This window comes from Papio anubis, chromosome X, assembly GCF_008728515.1.
Source record: "Papio anubis isolate 15944 chromosome X, Panubis1.0, whole genome shotgun sequence".
Lineage (NCBI taxonomy): Eukaryota > Metazoa > Chordata > Mammalia > Primates > Cercopithecidae > Papio > Papio anubis.
In genome coordinates, this window is record NC_044996.1 from 42,175,834 (window position 1) to 42,200,939 (window position 25,106).

At 36.5% G+C, this 25,106-nt stretch overlaps 1 protein-coding gene across 12 annotated transcripts in view; it reads left to right on the top strand.

Moving 5' to 3' along the window:
* PAK3 (p21 (RAC1) activated kinase 3) overlaps positions 1-25,106 on the top strand; it is a 301,485-nt gene that overhangs the window by 246,567 nt on the left and 29,812 nt on the right. For 11 of the 12 annotated variants that reach the window (XM_017954051.3, XM_017954054.3, XM_017954048.3 and 8 more), the window contains 5 exons: positions 13,561-13,609; positions 13,934-14,046; positions 15,794-15,911; positions 17,352-17,451; positions 17,953-18,149. In XM_017954051.3, coding sequence (XP_017809540.1) covers positions 13,561-13,609; positions 13,934-14,046; positions 15,794-15,911; positions 17,352-17,451; positions 17,953-18,149 — 577 coding nt within the window. Of the gene's footprint in view, positions 1-13,560; positions 13,610-13,933; positions 14,047-15,793; positions 15,912-17,351; positions 17,452-17,952; positions 18,150-23,374; positions 23,485-25,106 lie in introns of all 12 variants that reach the window. The other variant, XM_017954055.3, reaches the window with a different exon arrangement.

Here is a 25,106-nt window from a genome sequence, read left to right on the forward strand (position 1 = left end):
ATGGCACATCGTTAATTGCTCAGTAAATGCTAGTTATTATTAGGGATGAGAGACACACTCATGTGTTGCTATTATATAGAACAGAATATAATAAGTATCGTGAAGAAATTACAAAGAGCTCTGTGGACAGAGAGGAAGAACAAATTATTTACAGCCAGTGAGGGGATATGATAGATTCTTAGAGGAGGGTACACTTCAGAGTGACATTACAGGGTATAGGAATTTAATGAATAGGGTTTATGAGAAGTTTTGTTTGAATGAATACTTACTTCAGACTGTAGGTTTCATTCACTTTCGTATCCCTAAGGTCTGCAACACTGCCCCAGCATATATGCTCAAATATAAGGTAACACAATAAGATATATATGTATGTAGATATATCTATCTATCTATATATATATATAGTTGAAGTCTACTTATGATGTTTGTTAATTTGCTTTCATTTACATATTTAAAACCACTTATATAAAGTATTATTTTGTAGAGATTTTTCTACTCTCATATTTCACGAATGGTATAATTCAAAATCTTCTTATGTGTCTTTAACATCATTCTTTTTGTAATCACTAGAGATTATTTTTGAGTCTTCTTCCAGTTATTCAAATATATTGCCTGGCTTGCATCTAGGATATTTGAGATATTGAACCCAGATATAATTCTGTTCCTGGATATTTATTCCTAGTCACAATTACCCATTCATATAACATTAAGATTATTGTTTTTTGAACTTGTCCTGTGGGTGTATATTTAGGTCTTCAAGACATATATCTACTATCTACTATGTGACTTTTAAAAATTTCTATTACAAATTGTCATACTTACACAAAAATAGGGAAAATAACACAGGAACTCCTGTATTCTTATCACTTAGATTAAACATTTATCAACAATTTTTAATAAAATCACAATGCCATCATAACATCTACAAACAATTAACAATTGCTTCATATCATTTAACTCCCAGTCTATAATCAGAATTCTCCACTTGCAACAAAACGCTATTTTTATAATTGATTTGTTCAAATCAACATCCAAAGGAGATCTACATGTTGCAAATGTTATGATAATAACTCTGTATACCTTGAAGCAGTCTCCTTTCTTTTTCCACTACCATCATCTTGTTGAAGAAAACTGGTTATTGTCTTGTAAAATGTGGCACTTTCTGGATTTGTCTGTTAGTTTCATTTGTTGTCATTTAACTTGCTCCTCTAACTTCCACCTCCGGGATTCAGGGGATTCTCCTACCTCAGCCTCTCGAGTAACTGGGAATACAGGTGTGTGTCACCATGCCCAGCTAATTTTGTATTTTTAGTCGATAACGGAGTTTCACCATGTTGACCAGGCTGGTCTTGAACTCCTGACCTCAAGTGATCCACCCACCTCAGCCTCCCAAAGTGCTGGGATTCCATGTGAGAGCCACCATGCCTGACGAAATGCTTGCTTTTTAAACTGCCAGCTTTCATTATAAAGAGTTAGTATGGAGTTACATACGAAAGTGTTTGATGAGGGGTATTTTGATATTTTTAGTAGGGGAATTTTATTAAATATCTTTATAAAGTCTTAAAATTTTATATTGTCAATATGTTTCACTGAGTTGCATCCATTATTGTTTATGGTGGTCAAACTATTTCATCTTTAGCTAATGGGAGCCCCTTTCACTGCATTGGTTATGACAGAGGTCTTTTAATAGCTTGTTTACGACATCCAACACTTGCAGTTATGCAGTCATACCATCCAAAATAACTTATTCACATCCTTTCTTTGTAATTCTGACAGGTACTCTCTATGAGCATCCAAAACTATCATTAATTGAGAAGATATCAACCTAATATGTCCTTTCCAAACTGTATTTTATAGTTAAAAATAAATGAATATGGATAAGTACCAATTACATGAAAGATTTTTATAAGAACTTGCATATAAGGCAGCTCCATTTTTGTGAGGAAAAATTGGGAGGAGAAATCCTTATCTTGTATTTGGATATATATGGTGCATTTCTGTGCATGCATGTATGTTTGTTGTAGGTATATTTTTAGCACAAGTGGTAACATACTATATATCTCCTTTTTTATTGTGTTTCTGTGTTTTAGAGATGGTTCTGTGTTTGTACCTCATACTTTTTAAGCAGATGCACAGTGTTTTGTTATTTGAATGTACCAAAATTTATTGAACTAGGCCCTAAATGGGCATAGACATTTAATTTGTTTTTGATGTTTTGCTATTATAAACAAGGCTTCTGTGAAGATCCTTACAAGTAAACCATTTTATACAAACTTACCATTAGAATAGATTCCTAAAAGTGGAATTGTTATGTAAAAGGATACGTGCATTTTTCTTTCTGAGTTACTGTCCGTAGAGATTTGTTTATTTAACACACCATCAACAATGTATGAGAGTGCCGGTTTGCCTGCACCTTTGCCAACACAGCTGTATTCACTTATTTGGGATTAGAGTACTATAATAAAAACACTCCCACACTGACTTTTTTAAAAAGGAAAATAAATAAGAAAGGAACTCTAACAAGAAAGCATGTGGCAAAACAAAAGGCTATCCTGAAGAATTAATTAGCCAGTGTAGTCCATGTCTTTATAATGCCAAAGTATCTTTGTTGCATGTTATATCTCTCCATAGGTTAGATTAACTATGCAGCTATGTTTGACAGAAAGTGACAATGAGAGCATTTCTTGAAATCATTTTTCTCTTACACGTAGATATATATCTCAGCAAAGGAATTTTGTCTAACATCTGGATCTTTGTCAATCATATCATTATATAGAATGACGATATGTTCAATTCATCAATAATTGCAAACAAATTTTGCTACTAGCTCATGTGTAATCAAGCCCTCAGTCCCCATCTCTCTAAATTAGTTTTAGTTTTAAGATTTCAGAAACTAAATATATAATATTAGGTATTTTTCAGACTTATCTCTGCTACTCAGTGAGAAGTCCCTTTCTTCTTACTGTAACATGAAAGTCTCATATTGAAGATGAATAGCTTTGAAACTTATTTCTTAAAAGACTTGATGAATAACAGTATCATTAAGAGAACCTGACAAAGCAGTGTGTACCATAGAACTCAGAGTGCTGAGAATAAAACCTCTGATTTTTTTTTTTTTTTTTGGTTGTTCAGGAAACTATGGGCAAGAGTGGTGTCTAGTGTGCTTATAGAAGTGATTCTTTGGGTAGGACCACCCACCCCAAAAGTATTTGCTTCTTCATCGGATCTATTTTGGGCCACACAAGGTAGAACACTGCTATGAAGCACTAAATAGATGTAGTCTGAGCTCTATAAAAGGCTTTGTGATGTAGGAGATTGGAAATACATTAGCATTTGTGAAGAACAATGTTTATGGAGCAATGGAAGGTGCTCTTTGTTCTACTTAATGCTCTTAAATGCACTGTGTTGTGTGCTGTCCCTTGTAAAGAAAGATGATGCCACTCAATCAAACACCATTAGCAGAGTTTGCACGTTAAGTTGTTTTTTCCAGCCACAGTAATGAGCTTGTTTTAAGCCACCTGCCCCCTTTCCTGTCCAGGCCTCTTGAATCCAATGGCACACACTGTGAAACAGCTGCTTAGATTTAATGTTGGAGTGAGTAGCCGAGAGTTATCTGGCCTTTCCAGGGATTAAGTCTTGTAATTGTGGCCTCATTATCACTGGACTATAACCCACCAAGCTCCCTGGCCCCACACCCATAATGTGTTACAGCTCTCTTTAAAATTAGATGACCATGAATACTCTGAGAAAAGTCATGCCCTAGCTAAAGAACAGAAAATTCCCTGTTCTGATTTATAATCTTAGTAATTAAAGACTATACCATCTGGCCCCAGCTACATTCTGTGTACTTAGAGCAGTACTGAGATAACATGATTTTTACATAATTTTCTTTTTTAAATTTAGAGATGCATTTTTTAGAAGTAAATTACACAAAGGAAAATGCCAGAACTCTCTCTTTGGAAAAGTTATTACATGTGATGGTAACACCATTCCTGAGCCCCAAAGAACATATCTCTCAACAAAACAAGTAACTATATGGTAGTATCAAGCTATATACATACAAATATAAATATAGATATATAATCTGTATGTTTTTATGTCAGGTGCACAAATATAGTGAGACAATACCTAGATAGGAGCCTACAAGTAGTAACTTTTTTAATATTCAGCAAAAGATAAAGTCTATTTCTAAAAACAGCAGTGCATTTTCAGCCACATGACCAATCTTAATTGAGTCGGCAAACAGAACAACAACCTGTGTGTGGTTATACCAAAGAAATAAGACATACCATGTCGTGGGACAAACTAAATGGCTGTGGACAAAGTGAGTAGAAAATTAAAGGCAAGATAAACATTTTGGGGAGGCGGCTTAGCATAACAGGTACAAACATGAGTTTTGAGAAGTACCACAATTGCCCTTAGCACTGAGGTAAAAATGCTAAAGATCTATGGCAAAACATGAAATGGTGATTAAGAGCATGGGCTGTGGAGACAAAGTAATGCATTTTTAAGCTCAGCTGCTGATTGTGCAACCTTAGGCAACCTACTTAACATTTCTTTGTTTCAATGTCCTCATTTGCAAAGTGAGGAGAATCTAATTTATCTCATAGAGTTGTACAGGGTGGGCATTAAGTGAGATCATTACAGAGTTGCAGAGAATATTGCTCAATAAGTGAAATAGCCTTTTTATAGCAGCAGCAGCAATAGGAGTACATGTAAAAAATAACCATCCTATCTGGAGTTTAATCCCTGCCTATGACCTCATTAGCACCAGATTTGTATTTGTAAAACCTTAATGGGAATTTTGCCTATCTTTCTGGCTCCCTGATTCTTATTCCTACCAGACTCTTCTTGGACTTCATTGAGCCTTTAGACCTCTTGCCCTTTTTGTTTTCTCCCAGTATATGAGCTTTTTCCTAAGCTCATTTCTTTGCCCTTCTTTTCCTCTAATCTATTTCCATGGTGAAATCAAAGTGACTTATCTAAATTATTAGTCCTACCACGTTGCTGCTTTTGCAACTATTCATGGTCATGGCTTGACATTGGCACTTGGTGGGAAACATCAAAACCTCGTCAAGATTCCTGATAATGAAACTGACTTACTTTATGAGGAAAAGGGATAACTGTGAATTGTTTGTTTCTTTCTGGACCCTTCAGGCTAGATGCCAGTGTTTCCATTTGAGTAGTAAGCGCTTGGTCATGTCAGGGAGGGACTGTTAATAAAGCATCTGATGTGATGCCAAGAACCCAGAAGTACTTATCACATTTTAACTGATGATGGGTCCCAATGGTTGAGAAATCTGTTGGTTTAGTATTCTTTAATCATAGTGTAGTTAACTGAAAGATCTCTAACTTCAAGTTAGGAGACCTTTGTTACTTACTTGCTATGTTATCATGGGTCTATCCTTCCTGCTTTCTGGGCTTCAGAATTCTCATTTGTAATGAGAAAGTTAAACTGGATGTTCTCTATTTTCCTTTGAGTCCTGATAATGCATGATTACTTTGTGGTATCTGAGGGACTGAGATTTGGAATAAAAACAATACCTATCATAAAATCATGTTCTTCCTCAGGAATCTGGCTTTAATATAACTGGAGTGGAGTGTTAATAGGGATCAATGTAATTAAATGTTTAGCATAAAAATCAAATTGACAGTGTTGCTCATTTTAGCACACCAGACCCAATACACCAGAGAATTAGGAATTTTAACCCCTATCTTTGTTAGTTTGAGTTTTGGCATCCTTACATCCTATAGTGCTGCATGACACTGACTTTCTTTTTTTTAATTAAAGTTCTAGGATACATGTGCAGAACATGCAGGTTTGTTGCATAGGTACACACATGCCATGGTGGTTTGCTGCACCCATCAACCCGCCATCTACATTAGGTATTTGTCCTAATGCTATCTCTCCTCTAGTACCCCACCCCTCAACAGGCCCTGGTGTGTGATGTTCCCCTCCCTGTGTCCATGTGTTCTCATTGTTCAACTCCCACTTATGAGTGAGAACATACGTTATTTGGTTTTCTGTTCCTGTGTTAGTTTGCTAAGAATGATGGTTTCCAGCTTCATCCATGTCCCTGCAAAGGACATTAGCTCATCCTTTTTATGGCTACATAGTATTCCATGGTATATATGTGGCACATTTTCTTTATCCAGTCTATCATTGATGGGCATTTGGGTTGGTTCCAACCCAATGTGAATAGTGCTGCAATAAACATACATGTGCACATGTCTTTATAGTAGAATGATTTATAACCCTTTGGGTATATGCCCAGCAATGGGATTGCTGGGTCAAATGATATTTCTGCTTCTAGACCCTTGAGGAATAGCCACGCTGTCTTCCACAATGGTCGAACTAATTTGCACTCCCACCAGTGGTGTAAAAGCATTCCTATTTCTCCACATCCCCTCCCACATCTGTTGTTTCCTGACTTTTTAATGATCGCCATTCTAAATGGTGTGAGATGGTATCTCATTGTGATTTTGATTTACGTTTCTCGACCAGTGATGATGAGCTTTTTTTCATATGTTTGTTGACCGCATAAATGTCTTCTTTTGAGAAGTGTCTGTTCATATCTTTTGCTCACTTTTTGATGGAATTGTTTGTTTTTTTTCTTGTAAATTTTGTTTAAGTTCCTTGTAGATTCTGGATATTAGCCGTTTGTCAGATGGGTAGATTGTAAAACCTTTCTTCCATTCTGTAGGTTGCCTGTTCACTCTGATGATAGTTTCTTTTGCTGTGCAGAAGCTCTTTAGTTTAATTAGATTCTATTTGTCAATTTTGGCTTTCGCTTCCATTGCTTTTGGTGTTTTAATCATGAAGTCTTTGCCCATGTCTATCTCCTGAATGGTATTGCCTAGGTTTTCTTCTAGGGTTTTTATGGTTTTAGGTTTTATGTTTAAGTCTTTAATCCATCTTGACTTAATTTTTGTGTAAGGTGTAAGGAAGGGGTTCAGTTTCAGTTTTCTGCTTATGGCCAGCCAGTTTTCCCAACACTATTTATTAAATAGGGAATCATTTCCCCATTGTTTGTTTTTGTCAGGTTTGTCAAAGATCACATGGTTGTAGATGTGTGGCATTATTTTTGAGGCATCTGTTCTATTCCATTGGTCTATATATCTGTTTTGGTACCAGTACCATGTTATTTTTGTTACTGTAGCCTTGTAGTATAGTTTGAAGTTAGGTAGCATGATGCTTCCAGCTTTGTTCTTTTCACTTAGGATTGTCCTGGCTATAGAAAATTTCAGGCCAATATCACTAATGAATATTGATGTGAAAATCCCCAATAAAATACTGGCAAACCAAATCCAGCAGCACATCAAAAAGCTTATCCACCACCATCAAGTCAGCTTCATCCCTGGGACGCAAGGCTGGTTCAACATACACAAATCAGTAAATGTAATCCATCCCATAAACGGAACCAGTGACAAAAACCTGATTATCTCAGTAGATGCAGAAAAGGGCTTCCATAAAATTCAACACTCCTTCATCCTAAAAACTCTCAATTAACTAGGTATGGATGGAACATATCTCAAAACATTAAGAGCTATTTATGACAAACCCACAGCCAATATCATACTGAATGAGCAAAAGCTGGAAATGTTCCCTTTGAAAACCGGCATAAGACAAGGTCGCCCTCTCTCACCACTCCTATTCAACATAGTGTTGGAAGTTCTGGCCAGGGCAATCAGGCAAGAAAAAGAAATAAAGGGTGTTCAAATGGGAAGAGAGGAAGTCAAATTGTCTCTGTTTGCAGATGACATGATTATATATTTAGAAGACCCCATCATCTCAGCCCAAAATCTCCTTAAGCTGATAAGCAACTTCAGCAAAGTCTCATGATACAAAATCAGTGTGCAAAAATCACAAGCATTCCTATACATCAATAATAGACAGAGAGCCAAATCATGAGTGAACTCCTATTTACAATTTTACAAAAAGAATAAAATACCTAGGAATGCAACTTATAAGGGATGTGAAGGACTTCTTCAAGGAGAACTACAAACCACTGCTTAAAGAAACAAGAGAGGACACAAACAAATGGAAAAACATTCAATGCTCATGGATAGGAAGAATCAATATTGTGAAAATGGCCATACAGCCCAAAGTAATTTATAGATTCAATGCTATCTCCATCAAGCTACCATTGACTTTCTTCACAGAATTAGAAAAAACTACTTTATATTTCATATGGAACAAAAATGACACCAACTTTTAAAAATTAAAGTGAATTAAAGTTTTATTTTGTAAATATATGCATGGAGATATTTTGATATACCCCAGGCTGTTGCAAAGCTCATCTTTGGGAATCAGTGCAACATGGTTGGCATGAAGATTGTTTCTTTGGGGGTATACACTACTGTGCTTCAGTTATTACAAGGAGAGTGCTTCCCAACTTCACCAAGATCCCTTCAATTATTTGTCTTTGTAAACCCCAGATTATAAATAATTTTGATGATTGAACTATATTTGTTAATAGTTTATTTATTGTACTTTATTAAGCAAAAATACATGTAACTGCTAATGAAAGCTTTTAATCATCATGTGATAGCCAATGTAATTACAAGTTGATATAATTCTAGCTAAAAGGAAGTATATGTGATATTTGAATTAGCTGTTCTCAGGTAATTGTCATTTTTTTGTTATGAATTTTGAAACATCAAATATCTTAAAAACTCCCAGATACTTACAGAGCTTTCTTATGATTCACACACTAGCATTTGAGAACTTAATGAATATGTTAGGAAATAATCAACTAAATAATAATTATCATTATTGCTAATATTTATTGGGAAATCACTGTATGCCAGAACTATATACATTTAGTCCTCCTTTAATCCTAAATGACAAAGAAACTAAATTACTTACCCAGAGTCTGAGAACTAGGAACTAGTAGGACTTGAACCAGGGGAGGTTTGAATGAATGGGAGTGAGGACTACTGTTCTCAACCCAGCAGTGAGCAATAAGAGAGCTTTAACAGATGAATCTTGAAGGAAGTTGAGATCTCTTGAAGGAGAGATTCATATTTATACCCGTAGAATTTTAAATTGTTAGAATACGGAAAACCATCAGAACTGGGGTGCGGAAATATGTTGGGGGTGCTAAGACAGAGCTGGGGAAAAGGTGCTAAATTTTAATTTGCAGGTTAGTATCCGAATTTGTGCCTTCAAGTTGAAGGTTGTGCAAAGGCTAGAAGTTGCACAAACCCGTAACTTATTTGTCAGAGCAGGGAGTTCCAACCACCTAACAACATATTTGGTTTAGGGGGTTGGTAAGTGTGGTAGGAGAGTATATTACCATTTTATGACAAGAGAACCAGGGTACAGGGTAGGGAAATGCATATATATATATATATATATATATATATATATATATACATACACACACACACACACACACACACACATATACACACATTACATAATTGCACATGTGCAGTAAGTGGGGAGGGGAGGTGAGGAGGAAGACTCATTTTTAGTTAGCAGCTGGTGCTCTAGAGTTTTAGGATCTTTAACCTCTGTGGATTAGTAATTTATAGCAATTTTATACCCCTGGATGCCATAAATCCCAGGATATTGAGATTCCAGGGTTAGAATTCTAGCAATTTTAATACAATGAAATGCTGAGGGTGCTGGAGGAGGACAACAACAACAACAACAACAAAAAATAAACCCAAGAATCTGAAAGGTAAAGCTCTCAAAATGTTAAACATGAATCCCCACCTGCACTCCCCCAAGTCAATCACAATTTTAGCCCTTAAGACAGTGGAAATGGGCTTGGGGGTTAGGGAGACAGGAGTGTTGAATAACAGAAAGGCCACCTGGGCACGCATTTTGGGCCTCCCTCCCTAGCTTTAACTGGGGCAACTCCCAATTTATTTGTTTAATATATTGAGAGTTTTTTCATACAGTTTCATTTGATAAAGGCGTTCCAACTTCCAAAGAAAAGGGTAAAACCACTTCCCTAGGGGGAAAGAAAGGATGTGGAACCTGTAAAACGTGTTCCAATAGTTTACCTCAGCCTCCGTCCTTTTTGGAAATAGGGGCAGATGTTAGCAAGGATGCTTTGGCTGGGAGGTTGGGATGGGCCAACTAATAGTTCAGTGTATCAGTCATCCCCTACTGTGAAACCAATAGCAACAGTGGCAACAACAAGTGATGATAATAGCAGTTACCATATAGGCATCAACTCTGATCTGGCACAGGGCTAAATGCTTACATAGATTGTGCCATGCAATTCTCTACAGCCCTGTGAAATAGGAACTATTATCCCATTGTGCAGATACTCTCACTCTTTTGCATCTAAAGTAATTGTGCATGTGGCCTAAATACATGTGAATAAACCAAACAGTCACTTTTATTTATTTATTTTTAAATTTTATTTTAGATTTAGGGAGTACATGTATAGGTATGTTACCTGGGTATATTGCATAATGCTGAGGTTTAAGGTACAAATTATCCCATCACCCAGAAGTGAGCATAGTACCCAACAGTTAGTTTTTCAACTCTTACCCTCCTCCCTCCCTCCTCACTCTAGTAGTCCCCAGTATCTATTGTTGCCAGCTTTATGTTCATGAGTACCCAGTGTTTAGTTCCAGCTTACAAGTAAGAACATGTTGTATTTGGTTTTCTATTCCTGCATTAGTTCACTTAGAATAATGGCCTCCAGCTCCATCTATGTTACTGCAAAGGACATGATCTTAGTCTTTTTATGGTTGCATAATATTCCATGGTGTACATGTACCACATTTTTCTTTATCCAATCCACCATTGATGGGCCCATAGGTTTATTCCATGTCTTTGCTATCGCGAATAGTGCTGCAATGAACATGCAAGTGCATGAATCTTTTTGATAAAGTGATTTTCTTTTGGTTATATACCCAGTAATAAGATTGTTGGGTCAAATGGTAGTTCCATTTTAAGTTCCTTGAGAACTCTCCAAACTGCTTTCCACAGCGGATGACCTAATTTACATTCCCTCCAGCAGTGTATAAGTGTTTTCTTTTCTTGGCAGCCTTGCCAACGTCTGTTGTTTATTGACTCTTTAATAATTGCCATTCTGACTGGTGAGAGATGGTGTCTCTTTGTGGTTTTGATTTGCATTTCTGTGATGATTATTGATGTGGAGCATTTTTTCATATGTTTGCTAGCTGTATGTCAAAAGGCATTTTTAAATCATATTTTGCAATTAGATTTAACTAGTTTCTCAGGACTTATTGCAGCTGAAATATACACCAAGTCGAGGTGATCTATTCCTTTGAACTCAAATAAGTTCAGAAGGACAAATCACACACCGGGCTCTGAAGTCAGGAATGTCTGCTTATTCCAGGAGCAAAGTACTTTATTTAGATTTAAGTAGAAGAAATGTTTTCTTCACAGAAAGGAAAGGTCGTATTGGCATTGCATGTTTGCTTTACAAGATTTTTATTCATTTGTTTATTCAACAAATATTTATTGGGCACTAACTGTGAGCTCTGAGCCTAGAATCTCACACTTACAAAAGTGAGGAAATGATTTGTTTGATACAAGCCTCAAGCCTAAGAAATTTCTAGAATTACCAAATCCTGGTTTAGGTGGCACCTATTGATTAAGTGTGATTTTTCAGCCTAGTTCCAATCGATGTTTAGAAACCCAAGCAGAGTGAGGAGGGTGGTAGAGTTGTAGATTATAAATCATAGAATTAAAGACCCTTAGAAAAAAAGTAGCTCATTTCCTGTACTTTAAAAGTGAGAGTCAGACAGACATGGGTTGTTAACTATGTAACCTTGGGCAGGTAACCTCTTTGAGCCTCAGTTCATCATATGTAACATGGGAATAATAGCATCTGCCTTATAAAAATATGGTAAGGATTACATAAGATAAATTATCTAAAGTTCTTAGTGTAGTGTCTGACATATACAACATACTCAGTACATGTTTACTGTTATTGTGATACCTGTTTTCCATGTGATGGGACGGAAACTCAGTGAAAGGAAGTGACTAGCCCAAAGTCACATAGCTTGATGATGTTAGGACAAATATTAGAACTCAGATCTCTACTAATAGTCAGATATGCCTTATACTACATACCGAGTTTACTCCCTGAGAGCCAGGTCCACTTCCTGGACCTGTGAGAAATATTTGGGCTAATCCAAGGAGAAGGGAAAAGAATGACAAGGAAGTGCCTGACATAAGAAAATAATTCCTGGACTCAGAAAACGAAACAGCAAGGATGAAATAGAGAATAAGAGAGAAATAATTACAGAAAGTTTACAGAGCAATGTTGGAGCATTACAATGCGTAGTCAATCACAGGACTGATCTCTATTCTAACTCCTTTATTCACTAAAAGCGAAATTGACTTTTTATTTCTTTTTCTTGAGGGTGGTGGTGGAAGGTGGTTTAGAATGCATTTGTGATTCATAGAAAGTTACTGTGAATGCAGCTTACTATACAATTTCTATTTGCAAAACAAGGGAACACCATAATCGAAGTTGGAATGGAACCAAGAGTACTGCTAAGATATAAAGAATGATACATTATTAATTTTTTGCGACATGAACTGGCTCCTTATTAATCTTTTTAAGACACCCAGGCTGGAGTGCAGTGGCACAATCACAGTTCACTGCAACCTTGAACTCCTGGGCTCAAGTGATCCTCCCATCTCAGCCTCCTGAAAAGCAGGGACTACAGGCATGTGCCACCACACCTGGCTAATTTTTAAATTTTTTCATAGAAACTGGATCTCAACATGGTGCCCAGGCTGGTCTCAAACTGCTGGGCTCAAGCAATCCTGCTGCCTCAGCCTCCCAAAGTTTTGGGGTTACAGGTGTAAGCCACTGCACCAGGCCCAGAAATGATAGATTTTAAAAGAATATTGGGCTGGAGTGACACTTCATAGAAGTTGTTGAGAAATTTAGTAAAAATAAGAAAACAATGGCTCAATAGTAAAGTCATGTTGCTATTGCTTCATGTAGCCATAGTACAGTACAGCACTGAGAGAGATTGATTCTTTAGATGAAGATAGTCTTAAAAATTGGAAATATATTAAAAGAGCCACTCTGTTTCTATAGTAAAAGTGAAGGTTAATTTATGCTTGCCTAAGCAAAAGATGATATTTTCTTTCCTAAACTATTCTTCAGTTTAATCAGAGGCCTGCAATATTGGTTATTACAAGATTCAAGAAATATTTAGGGGATTCCAGGAGTTTCCTGAAAGAAGCAAGGCCATTTTGCTCAATTTATTACTGCATAGTGCATGACACTCAGACTGGTGCCAGAAAGTCTGACTGGAGTTCCTACACTCCACCACAAGGGATACATTGTGATTGTTTCAGGTGTGTTTGCTGTATAAAAAGATTGTTCCAATATTGTGCACTTAAAAATTTGTTAAGAGGGTAGATCTCCTGTGAAGTGTTTTTTTAATCACAATAATATTTTTTAAAAGGTTGTTCCTTTTCTTCATACTTTAATTTTGAGTTTGCTAATTTTCCTCCCCTCAAAATAATTACATTTTATTTCAAGTAAAATATATTGGTAACAGCTTGATTGCTTATTCTTTTGATAATTTTCACCTTCACAGGGCATCAGGTACTGTTTATACAGCACTCGACATTGCAACAGGACAAGAGGTAAGTGCTAACGTTCAATGCTGATTTTTATTTTCTTTTATTCATATTTATCACTTATCTTCTTTGATAGCAACTTTGCCTAAAAAAAAAATGGGTAGCACTGGGTTGAGATAGGTGTTTCCTTCATTGGTGCCCAAAGCCTCTGAAGTGAGTGGTTTACCCATGATTAACCAAAAATAAAAGTGGGGGGCATGACTTTGTGGAACAGGGAAAGAGCTTAGTAAATAAAGAATGTGTATGTTTCACTCTGTGTCCCCCAAAATATGAATATTCATGTTTATTATAATGATTGTAATTCATTCTTGTATTTTAATTGCCATTCAGGTGGCCATAAAGCAGATGAACCTACAACAGCAACCCAAGAAGGAATTAATTATTAATGAAATTCTGGTCATGAGGGAAAATAAGAACCCTAATATTGTTAATTATTTAGATAGGTAAGTGTTTTGTCTCGTTATGTACTTGTATTCTTTGTGGGATGTCATTTTTTCTTGGCAAATTACTTTATTTGGGATTCGTTTATTTAACAGTCATTCTGCAAATATTTCTCAAATGCTACAATGTAGTAGAGTATTAGATCTATTGCTAAACTTGCACTCATTTAGCTTTGTCCACATATCAGACACTTGAAGAAACATTTTATGGTCTTGGTTGTAAATAAAAGAAGTTTGTATAATTTCGTTTTGAGAATCACAGCTCCATTTTGGCAGAAAATAGACCATTGCATATAGGAAGGAGTAGTGGTGTTTTAAACATTACATCAAGTGTTTGTTTGGAGCCAGTACAATTTCTGGGAGTCTAAGTGAAGAAGGCTGACTACCATGGCCCGCTATAATGGCTTTAATGGGTGCTTTGTGATTAACTGACATTGAGGTCTAGGGAATTCAGACTTTAATCTCAAACCTTTTTCCTAAACCAGGTAATTAATGTCTCTTTCATCAGTGGTATTAACAGTGTGTTATAAATAGGTATTTAAAGGCAGCACTAACTCTTCACTTCTGGTTAACATCTCTCTCATTCAATTTCAAAAAGAGTTTGTTTAGTACCACTGTGCTGTGTTCTCTGAAGGTGATACAAAGAAACTAAATCTAGGTCTTCAACCTCAATACCTCAATAAGCTTAAAATGCTGTTTTCTGCTTAATAAGCTTAAAATGCTTAATAAGCTTAAAATGCTGTTTTCTGCTTTTTGGGCCAGGTAGACCAATGTTACAGAAGGAGGAAAAACTGGGAGAAAAGAGGGTCAAATTTTACAGTCTTTTTTTTTTTTTTTTTTTAAACAGAGTCTTGCTCTGTCGCCCTGGCTGGAGTGCAGTGGCACGATCTCAGCTCACTGCAACCTCTCCCTCCTAGGTTCAAGCAATTCTCCTGCCTCAGCCTCCCAAGTAACTGGGATTACAGGTGTGCGCCACCACACCCGGCTAATTTTTTGTATTTTAGTAGAGATGGGGTTTTGCCATGTTGGCCAGGCTGGTCTCAAACTCCTGGCCTCAGGTGACCCACCCACCTTGGTCTCCCAGAGTGCTGGGATTACAGGCGTGAGCCACTCCACCTGGCCACAAATTTTACAGTCTTGATCAGAGTCTTCTAAAGTGTAACTTAGGAACCACCTGCAACAGAGTAACCTAAAGTCATTCTGTGTTTGTAATTTTGCAAAAAATAAAAAATAAAAAAATAAAAAATGCATCTACACTTATAAAAAATGCAGAATTCTAGGCTGCTTTCCATAAATAATAAGATGAGGACTGGACTGTGAAGTTTTATTTTTAACAGGTTTTCCAGGTGAATTTTATGGACACCATAGTTTGAACAATACTGAATATAAAATCTTGCTTCACATTGATATGGGTCTTAGGGCAGAGTGGGAACATTGGGGTCACTCCATTTCCTATAATTTATCTTTCTTGATAAGCAAGGTTTCAGAGAGACCTGATTATACTGCTGAAGTGCCTTCAGATGGTGTCAGGTGATTTGAATAACCTCATGCTCTCTTTGCCTGAATTATAGGGCTCTGGTGACCCTTGGCTCCATATTTGATCACTTGGGGTATGCCCCTCAATACCTTCTGAAAGGTAACGGGCGTGGCACAACTCAGAGTTGACTTCTATCAGAACTGAGGCCTGGGAATATCAGAGTCTCCAATTTTTTAGCATCATAAGGCAAAGTCTTTTCTTTTCTTGTTATAGCTACTTGGTGGGTGATGAACTATGGGTAGTCATGGAATACTTGGCTGGTGGCTCTCTGACTGATGTGGTCACAGAGACCTGCATGGATGAAGGACAGATAGCAGCTGTCTGCAGAGAGGTAAGCAAATAGAGCATTTCCAGCTGAGAAGAACACCAAAATTGGCAGTTCTTCGTTTCTGATTATTCAGAATGTTTATGTCATTAAAGTAACAATAGTAGAACTTTTCCACCGAAAACAATTGGAGAGGCCAACTTCAATTTGAATTCTGTCCTAATAGCACTCCCCAGCATCACCCTCCTGAGCCCCTTGTTTATTTTAGCTGCCTTTTGTGAATCTTTTAGTTCCATTATGTCATTCGTGAGGTGCCATATCTAAACCCACATGCTGTAGTTTCGGTGAACATGGGAAACAGTGATAATTGGCATAACACTTCTTTCTAATTTGGGGAAGTTTTTACATGATACTTGTCTTATCCTGCATGTGTAATATGAGCCATGTAAAATAAGTTATATTTTCATCATTTTTATAAGGCAATTTAAACGAGGTCTTCCCTCAGCCCAGAAAGCAGTTGCTTTCACAGTACAATCTGAACTTCCCTTACAGCCCCACAGGGGGCCTGACAGTCTGTCTCTTTTCCAGTAAGTGTCATACCCCTAAGGGGTTTCAAACTAAATTAAATATATATTATTACATTTATTACGTTGACTATTAAAACACACACACACTTTTTACTGGAGTCTCATCTTAGGCATTATAAGCTATCCCATTTATTTTGATGAGGTTTTCTATCAATAAAAGTAGGAACTCTGACTCACGTAAACTTGAAAACCAATGATAGAAAAACAAAACTAAGTGATATCAGCTAATCTTTGTTTTTTTGTTTTGTTTTGTTTTGTTTTGTTTTTGTAAGTTGTTCACTTACATTTCTTCCTTGCTCTCCTCTCATTATCATTTTCCCACCCCACATATCCACCAAACATATATGTTTTCTATTCATGCCATAAATCAAACTTACTACCCTGAGCCTGTGGTTTCCTTCTTCCAGCACTACACTGCAAAGGCATTTCCAAACAAGTGCCTATTACTTCATAGCCTCGGAGTGGTTCCCAAACCTGGCTACCCGTTAGAAATAGTTTGGGGCACTTGTTTTAAATGTAGATTCCTGGGTTTCACTCCAGAACTTCTGAATCAAATCATACCATGTACAATGAAGCTTACCACAGCTGTAGAAGACCAAGCTGAATCCTCCAAATAACTGGGCCAAAGTATATTAATTGGTTAGTTTGACTGTATTGAGGATTGGTGCTATTTATCACATTATCATTTTTCATGTCCTAGTCTGATGTGTCAGCCATCATACTTAGCATGTATAATGCTAAGAGGCATCATTGATGTAAATGGTAATGTGACTTTAAAGTGGTGTTATTGAAGCATTCAGTAATCGATTTCACTTGACAAAATAAAGTTATATCCCTGCCCAAAACTTATCCAGAAATAAAACTTAGTATTAAAAAATTATTTGTGATATAATTAGAACTTTTTTTTCTGATTTAATAGTGCCTGCAAGCTTTGGATTTCTTGCACTCAAACCAGGTGATCCATAGAGATATAAAGAGTGACAATATTCTTCTCGGGATGGATGGCTCTGTTAAATTGAGTAGGTATTTTGGTTCAGGTGGTGTTAGAGTATCAGGGAATTTCTGTTCTTTTATTGTATATCTTAAGAAGATAATGGTTACTGAAAGTGATTTATTTGAAAGAAGTTACAGCCCAATTTGAAGTAAAGAATTTTTCTAACACTGTTCCTGATTATTGTGACCACATTTTTTGGATTTAATATTTCAGAATTTCTAGTGACTTGTGGAATGAATGAATGACAACTACCTAATTAGGAAACTGAAAAATTCTGTAAGTTTGAGAAAACAGTGATGAGGAGGAATTAGATTGAAGTCTAGTAAAAATGACATCACATTAGTCAATTATTTCAGACCTTCTTAAAATCAAGACCAGCTGAGACATCAGTTAACAAAAAGGTATGAGCTAGGCAGTTGTGGAAACTCAGTGTGTAACAAAGGAAGATACAGCCATATCTGAAAGTGATATATTGTGAAAAGGAAAATAATTTGGGCTTATTTTAACTGGCTTTTCTTCTCTGCAGCTGACTTTGGGTTCTGTGCCCAGATCACTCCTGAGCAAAGTAAACGAAGCACTATGGTGGGAACCCCATATTGGATGGCACCTGAGGTGGTGACTCGAAAAGCTTATGGTCCGAAAGTTGATATCTGGTCTCTGGGAATTATGGCAATTGAAATGGTGGAAGGTGAACCCCCTTACCTTAATGAAAATCCACTCAGGGTAAGTCAGAAGTCAGGTACTTTATTCCCAGCAAAGGGGAAAGGCCAAATATCATTTCTAGCTTCCACCAAAAGTGACCAGAATGGGCTCTTTTCTGAGACCAGTAACATAGAAGCACCAAGTTATAATTTTCAAATTTACTGTAAGCTTTTTAAAGTTTATCTTACAATGTCTCAACAGTTTTCCTTTTCTCTTTCTTTTTTCTTCTTTTTTTTTTTTTTTTTTTGAGAAAGAGCAACTACTCTTTTTTTTTCTCTTTTTCTCACTTAATTCTTTTTTCCTTCCAACTTTTATTTTAAGTTCACAGGGGGTACATATGCAGGTTTATTACAAGGGTAAATTCCATGCTGTTAGGGTTGGTGTACAGATTATTTCATCTCCCAGGTAATGAATGGAGTACTCAATAGGTAGTTTTTAGATCTTCAGATTGCTCCCACCCTCCACTCTCAAGTAGGCCCCAGTGTGAATTTTTCGCTTCTTTGAGTCTGTGTGTACTCAATGTTTAGCTTCCACTTATGAGTGAACATGTAACATTTGGTTTTCTGTTTCTACATTAATTTGCTTAGAATAATGGCCTCCAGCTGCATCCATGTTGCTGTAAAGGACATGATTTCATTCTTTTTTATGACTACATAGTATTCTATGGTATATATGTTCCACATTTCCATTATCCAATCCACTGTTGATGGACATCTAAATTAACTCCATGTCTTTGCTACTGTGAATAGTGCTGCAATGAACATACACGTGTCTATGTCTTTATTGTAGGACAATTTATACTCCTTTGATTATATACCCAGTAATGGGATTGCTGAGTTGAATGATTTATATTCCTTTGGGTATATACCCAGTAATGGGATTGCTGAGTTGAATGATAGTTTTAAATTCTTTGAGAAGTCTCCAAACTGCTTTTTATAGTGGCTGAACTAATTTACATTCCCTCCAGCGGTGTATAAGCATTCCCTTTTCTTCTGAACCTCGCCAGCATCTGTTATGTTTTGACTGTTTTTTTTTTTTTAATTTTTAATTTTTATTTTTTTTATTTGAGACAGAGTCTGCTGTGTTGCCTAGGCTGGAGTGCAATGGCGTGATCATGATCTTGGCTCACTGCAACCTCCGCCTGCTAGGTTCAAGTTATTAGTGCCTTAGCCTCCCAAGTAGATGGGATTACAGGCATGCACCACCATGCCTGGTTAATTTTTTATATTTTTGGTAAAGACAGGCTTCACTATGTTGGCCAGGCTGGCCTCAAACTCCTGGCCTCAAGTGATCTACTTGCCTCGGCCTCCCAAAGTGCTAGGATTACAGGCATGAGCCACTGTGCCTAGCCCCTTCTTGACATTTTAATAATAACCATTCTGACTGGTGTAAGATGGTATTCATTGTGGTTTTGATTTGAATTACTCTAATGATTAGTGATGTGGAGCATTTTTTCATATGCTTGTTGGGCACATGTATATCTTCTTTTGAGAAGTGTCTGTTCATGTCCTTTGTCCATTTTTGAATGGGGTTGTTTGATTTTTGCTTATTAAGTTCCTTATAGAAGCTGGATATTAGACCTTCATCAGATGCATAGTTTGCAAATATTTTCTCCATTTCTGTAGGTTGTCTGTTTACACAATTGATAGTTTCTTTTGCTGTGCAGAAGCTCTTCACTTAAATGAAGTTCCATGTGTCAATTTTTATTTTTGTTGAAATTGCTTATGGAGTCTTTATCATGAAATCTTTGCCAGGGCCCATGTCCAGAATGGTATTTTCTAGATTTTCTTCTAGGGTTTTTATAGCTTTAGGTTTTGCATTTAAGTATTTAATCCATCTTGAGTTGATTTTTGCATATGATGAAAGGAAAGGATCCAATTTCAATCTTCTGCTTATGGCTAGCCAGTTATCCCAGCACCGTTTATTGAATAGGTAGTCCTTTCCCCATTGTTTATTATTGTTGACTTTGTCAAAAATCAGGTGGTTGTGGGTGTGCGACTTTGTTTCTGGGTTGTCTCATCTGTCCTATTCATCTATGTGTCAATTTTTGTACCAGTACCATGCTGTTTTGGTTACTGTAGGCTTGTAGTGTAGTTTAAAGTCAGGTAATGTGATGCCTCCATCTTTGTTGTTTTTGCTTGGGATTGCTTTGGCTATTGGGGCTTTTTTGGTTACACATGAATTTTAGAATAGTTTATTCTAATTCTGTGAAAAATGTCGTTGGTATTTTGATATGAACAGTATTGATTCTGTACATTACTTTGGGCAGTATGGCCATGTTAAAAATATTGATTCTTCCTATCCAAGAACATGAAAAGTTTTTCCATTTGTTTTTGTCATCTCTGGTTTCTTTCATCAGTGTTTTGTGATTTTTGTTGTAGAGATCTTTCACCTTCCTGGTTAGCTGTATTCCTAGGTATTTTATTTTTTAGGGCTGTTGTGAATGGGATTGTGCTATTGATTTAGCTCTTAGTTGGATGTTGTTGGTGTATGGAAATGCTATTAAGTTTTTTAGCATTGATTTTGTATCCTGAAACTTTGCTGAAGTTGTTTATTAGATTTAGAAGCCTTTGGGCAGAGACTATGGGTTTTCTAGGTATAGAATCATTTCATCTGGGAAGAGAGATAGTTTAATTTCTTCTCTTCCTGTTTGGATGCCTTTTATTTCTTTCTCTTGCCTGATTATTCTGGCTAGGACTTTTTAACATTTTTCTAACATGCTTTGATTGTATTTTTAATGACAAGGGTCTTTAAGATTCCTTAGTATAGCTTTCTAATGTAAAATATATGTAGCTTTTTTTTAAGTTAGATGTGGGGAGAAAGTACTTTTATTACATGACATGGTTAAATGATCAATCTAAAAAACACTTGCTTTATAATTACTTTAACAAAGTAAATAAATGCATTTCCAGAACAGCTGTAATTTTTAAATTGGATTTTCCTTCATTATCAGTAATGATTTATTGATTAACAACAGCTTAGTGGGTATTGAATGGAACACAGAGATAGACATAGTGCTAACCTGGTGAAATCACAAACTTAATTAGATTGTCAAGTAGAAAATGATAGGAAACAGTTTGCATTTGCTAACTCACTTTGCTACCACAAAATCAGAGATTTGATCTTCACGTGATCTTGTTATCCCTGCAAAGAGAAAAACTTCATTTCACAACCTAACCCTATCATCTTATTTTGGAGATGTGCTATTGATCATGTGGAGAAAAGGAAAGAGGTATGAAAGAAATGCTTACTCAGTGCAGAAGTGAGCCATAGGTATTTTGTTGTGTATAGCCCAGCAGTGAGCTATTAACAGAAGTTGTGTTTTGTATATATAACAGGCATCACATTGTTTAAAAAAGAAAATATGCACGGATTCAAATTCTACTCTCAAAATTCATGCACAGTGCTAGTATCATAGGCATCTTGTATATTGCCTGTATCATTACCACTAGGAGTCTAAAATTGAATTGTACCCATGGTATGCAAAAAGAAAAAAAAAACATTGTTCTTAGTAAATGGTTAAGAGTTTTCATATAAAGCTTGTAAAATCCATATGCAAATCAAATATATGTGGCTTTCTATGCATGTAAAGAGACCTATAAACTAACTGTCTAGTTGTTTTTGCAGTTAAACATTTTGTAGTTGGGAGCAGAATTCCCTATGTATGGAGAGGAGGACAGCTTCCTCCTGGCTGTCTCCTAACTCTTGTTTTATTCCCTGTGCTGATTAGAAAACAACAGATATGAGGGAATACCCTAATGAATGCTATAGGCTATTTCTCTGATCTCATGAAAAAATCTGGAAATGAGATGTGCACATTGATTAGCTGCCTTCAGGGCTGAGTGGAAAAGAAGGAGCATTTTCCCACCATTTGTGGGATAGCCCTCCATGGATTTAATCAAGTCCACCCCGACCTATGTTCCAGCACATCAGGATAATTACATGGGCTTTTCCTTATTGTTTAACCACCTTTGCCCATTAAGAAATCGCAGTGAAAGAACACATCAGACGTCTTGTTTCTATGGATTTCCTCCCCTAAGTCTTTGGAGTTTGGAGGCACTAAATGGATTATGGCTATTTTGCTTTCTGCCTTCTAATGAGTAATTTACAACCTGCAAATTTTAAGGATTAAACAAATGGCTCTGTAAAACAACTAGTCTCGGTAATGGATTTATTACCTTCTTCAGTTCCCCAATTACAATTGATCTCTCTTTAGCTAGGCTGCTAATTATTAGAAAAAAGGAAACAGGTTTTGATCTTTATAGGCATCTTCTAGCCTGGGATTAGAACTCATAATTAACAGCTTGTATCTTAGATTCCACCGCTTGATATCTAAACAAGTACTTGCAGATTAACAAACCACAAGGTTCAGGAAGCCTACATTAAGTCTGCAACAAAAAGACCTGTCAGAAAGACCACCCTGTTGAATTCCACTGATAAGGATTTACTCTAACTTTGCTCATTACTCTCTGTATGTGTGATCAACCTTCAATTAATCAATCAACAAGCCATATAGAGCTAGCCCTATTCTAATTTTGTCTCTTCTAGGCATCAGGAGTACTTTTTTTGGTTTCGATTTCAAATATGTTTTCCTAATGTTCTCTTGAAGGAAACACAATGTCTCAGGCTATATGCTCTTATTTGGAATCTTTAAAATGTAGTCGCTGAAACCGTGGGGAGATTGGAGAGAAAAAAGATCTAACATGAGCCTACACGGAGCAGCGTTTTCTTGGATCCTGGTGCCCAGGCCATATGTGAGAAAATAGAAAATAATCAAGAGCTTTAAGAGGAGTATAAAAGAGTGCCAGATTAGTCCTTTCTTTAATATCCTTCCAACACTACAACCATCCACTAATGTTTGCTTTGAGGTGGAGAGAGGTAGAAGGAAGGAAGTGGAAGAAAGACAGAGTAGTAGAGTACAGGGTAGCATGTTGATGTGAAAAATTTTGGTCTTGTAGTCAGGCAGATCTGGGTGTGTCCTGGCTCTATAACCTGCAAGCTCTGTGACTGTCTTCAAGTTACTTAAAACCTTTCTAAGCCTGCTTCCTATCTGTAAAATGAGAACTATATCTATCTTACAGCATTAGTATGGAAACTAAATGAATAACACCTAGCACAGTGTCCAGTTCATTGTAAGAAATGTATATATATATGAAAATGTATATATGGATAGTAAAGTAGTATGATAGGAAAAACAGAGAAAGGATGTTTAGAGGTTTTTTTTTTTTTTTTGCCTACTCATGAAGGGAGGTTGGATTCAGCACTCTCCTAAGAACATATCCTTCATGAGAGTGGCACACCCATCTACTCAAGGAATGGAGGGTTTTGCACAGTTCAGTACAATCACCATGAACAGGTAACACTGAACAGAAGAAATTCAAGGTGAAATCTGGGGCTATACATTTCAAGGTCATTTATGTTTCACTGTGGGTTTTTCTGTCTCTGTTGTATCAGTTCCAGTTGAGCAGAACCTTCATGAATATTGCCTATTAACATATTGTCGATGCAAGGAATTAACTACTTTTCCCCTTAGTTAGAAAGCAGCTGAGATTTTTAAATGTAAATTTTGCTATACTAATTGACGTAATTTGTTCATAAAATTCCTTTTAAAGGTCAGAGAGTCATTAATTGTACTGATGTTATGAGGCTGGTATCCTTCCAGAGAGAGAGGACACAAGCTTCTTACTGTCCCCCACTGCCTGAAGTCTTTGTACTCAACATAATTGGCCTTGGACATGTTGTTCTGTGACCTATAGACAGTTTTAGTGCAGCCTCCAATAATTAAGTACCTTGTTCCTTCTCTTTGCCAAAGTGACTGGGGTTAAAAATCTAACTTTCCCTGTGGATATACAAATCAAATGTTACTGTTCTGCTGATATCATCAGCTTTTTTGTTAATTGAAGACTTTAAAAAACTGTTACTATAATAACCTGATTCTAAGTAAGGAGACACAATCATTTTTGTCAAACAAAACTTTGGTCTGTTTTCTCAGCACCCAGAGTGTACCCCTTTATTAACTTTGCTTTTACACATAATGGGGCTATTCTTATCAACAGGTTTTGATGGAATTTGTTATTTGTGATATGTAAAAATATGACATCCACTTGAAGTCCCTACTAGACACTTTGAAACACCTTTTATGGTAATGTTCCAAATCTTTATCCAAGTTAAAATAAATTTTAAGTGTTCTCTTTCTACCCCTTACTTTAAACATCTGTGAAGCTGTATCAAAGATTGGATCGCTGGAAGACAGTTATTGGTATTACTGCTAAAAACAATATGTAGTATAGTATGTGAACCACAGATGCTATATCAGTGGATCTCCTTGGTTGCACATTGGAGTCATCTGTGGAGATTTAAGAATCAGTGCTTCTAGGACCCCATCCTCAGGGAAAAATGGCAGTCAGGAAAAGGTCAAATATCAATGTGGCAAGCCCTTTATAGAACACTGTCAAACCTGGACAAAAATTCGTCATCACCCCTCTTTGAACATGGTTCTCCAACCAAAAAATAACGCTATCATTCTACTCACATTTATCCATTTTGTCTAAACATTTATGAGTAATACTATAAAAGCCTAATTGAAATCCTGATTTGCTTTATGTCATTCTCTGATTTACCAGTCCAGTAGCACTATCCAAAAAGAAATGACATTAGTTCAGCATATGCCTCCATGATATGCTATTTTCTTTTGCAATTTTGCTTCTTCTGAAAATGGAGTTCATCATTAAAATGGTCTAGCTGCTGACTGAGTAGCTAGCATATATTGGTGCATAATAAACCCAACAGTCTGACTACTCATGATTAGGAGTGCATTACCAATATGGCAAGGGAGAAAGGAGGACAGAAATCTAAATTCAGACCTCTTATCTACACTAGTAGGCTTCCCACTTCCTTTTCCTGCACTTAAAACACTACAGAAATGTTAGTTGTTCTTATTTCTACTTGTAAGAACAAGGAAATTATAGTTGGCTTGTA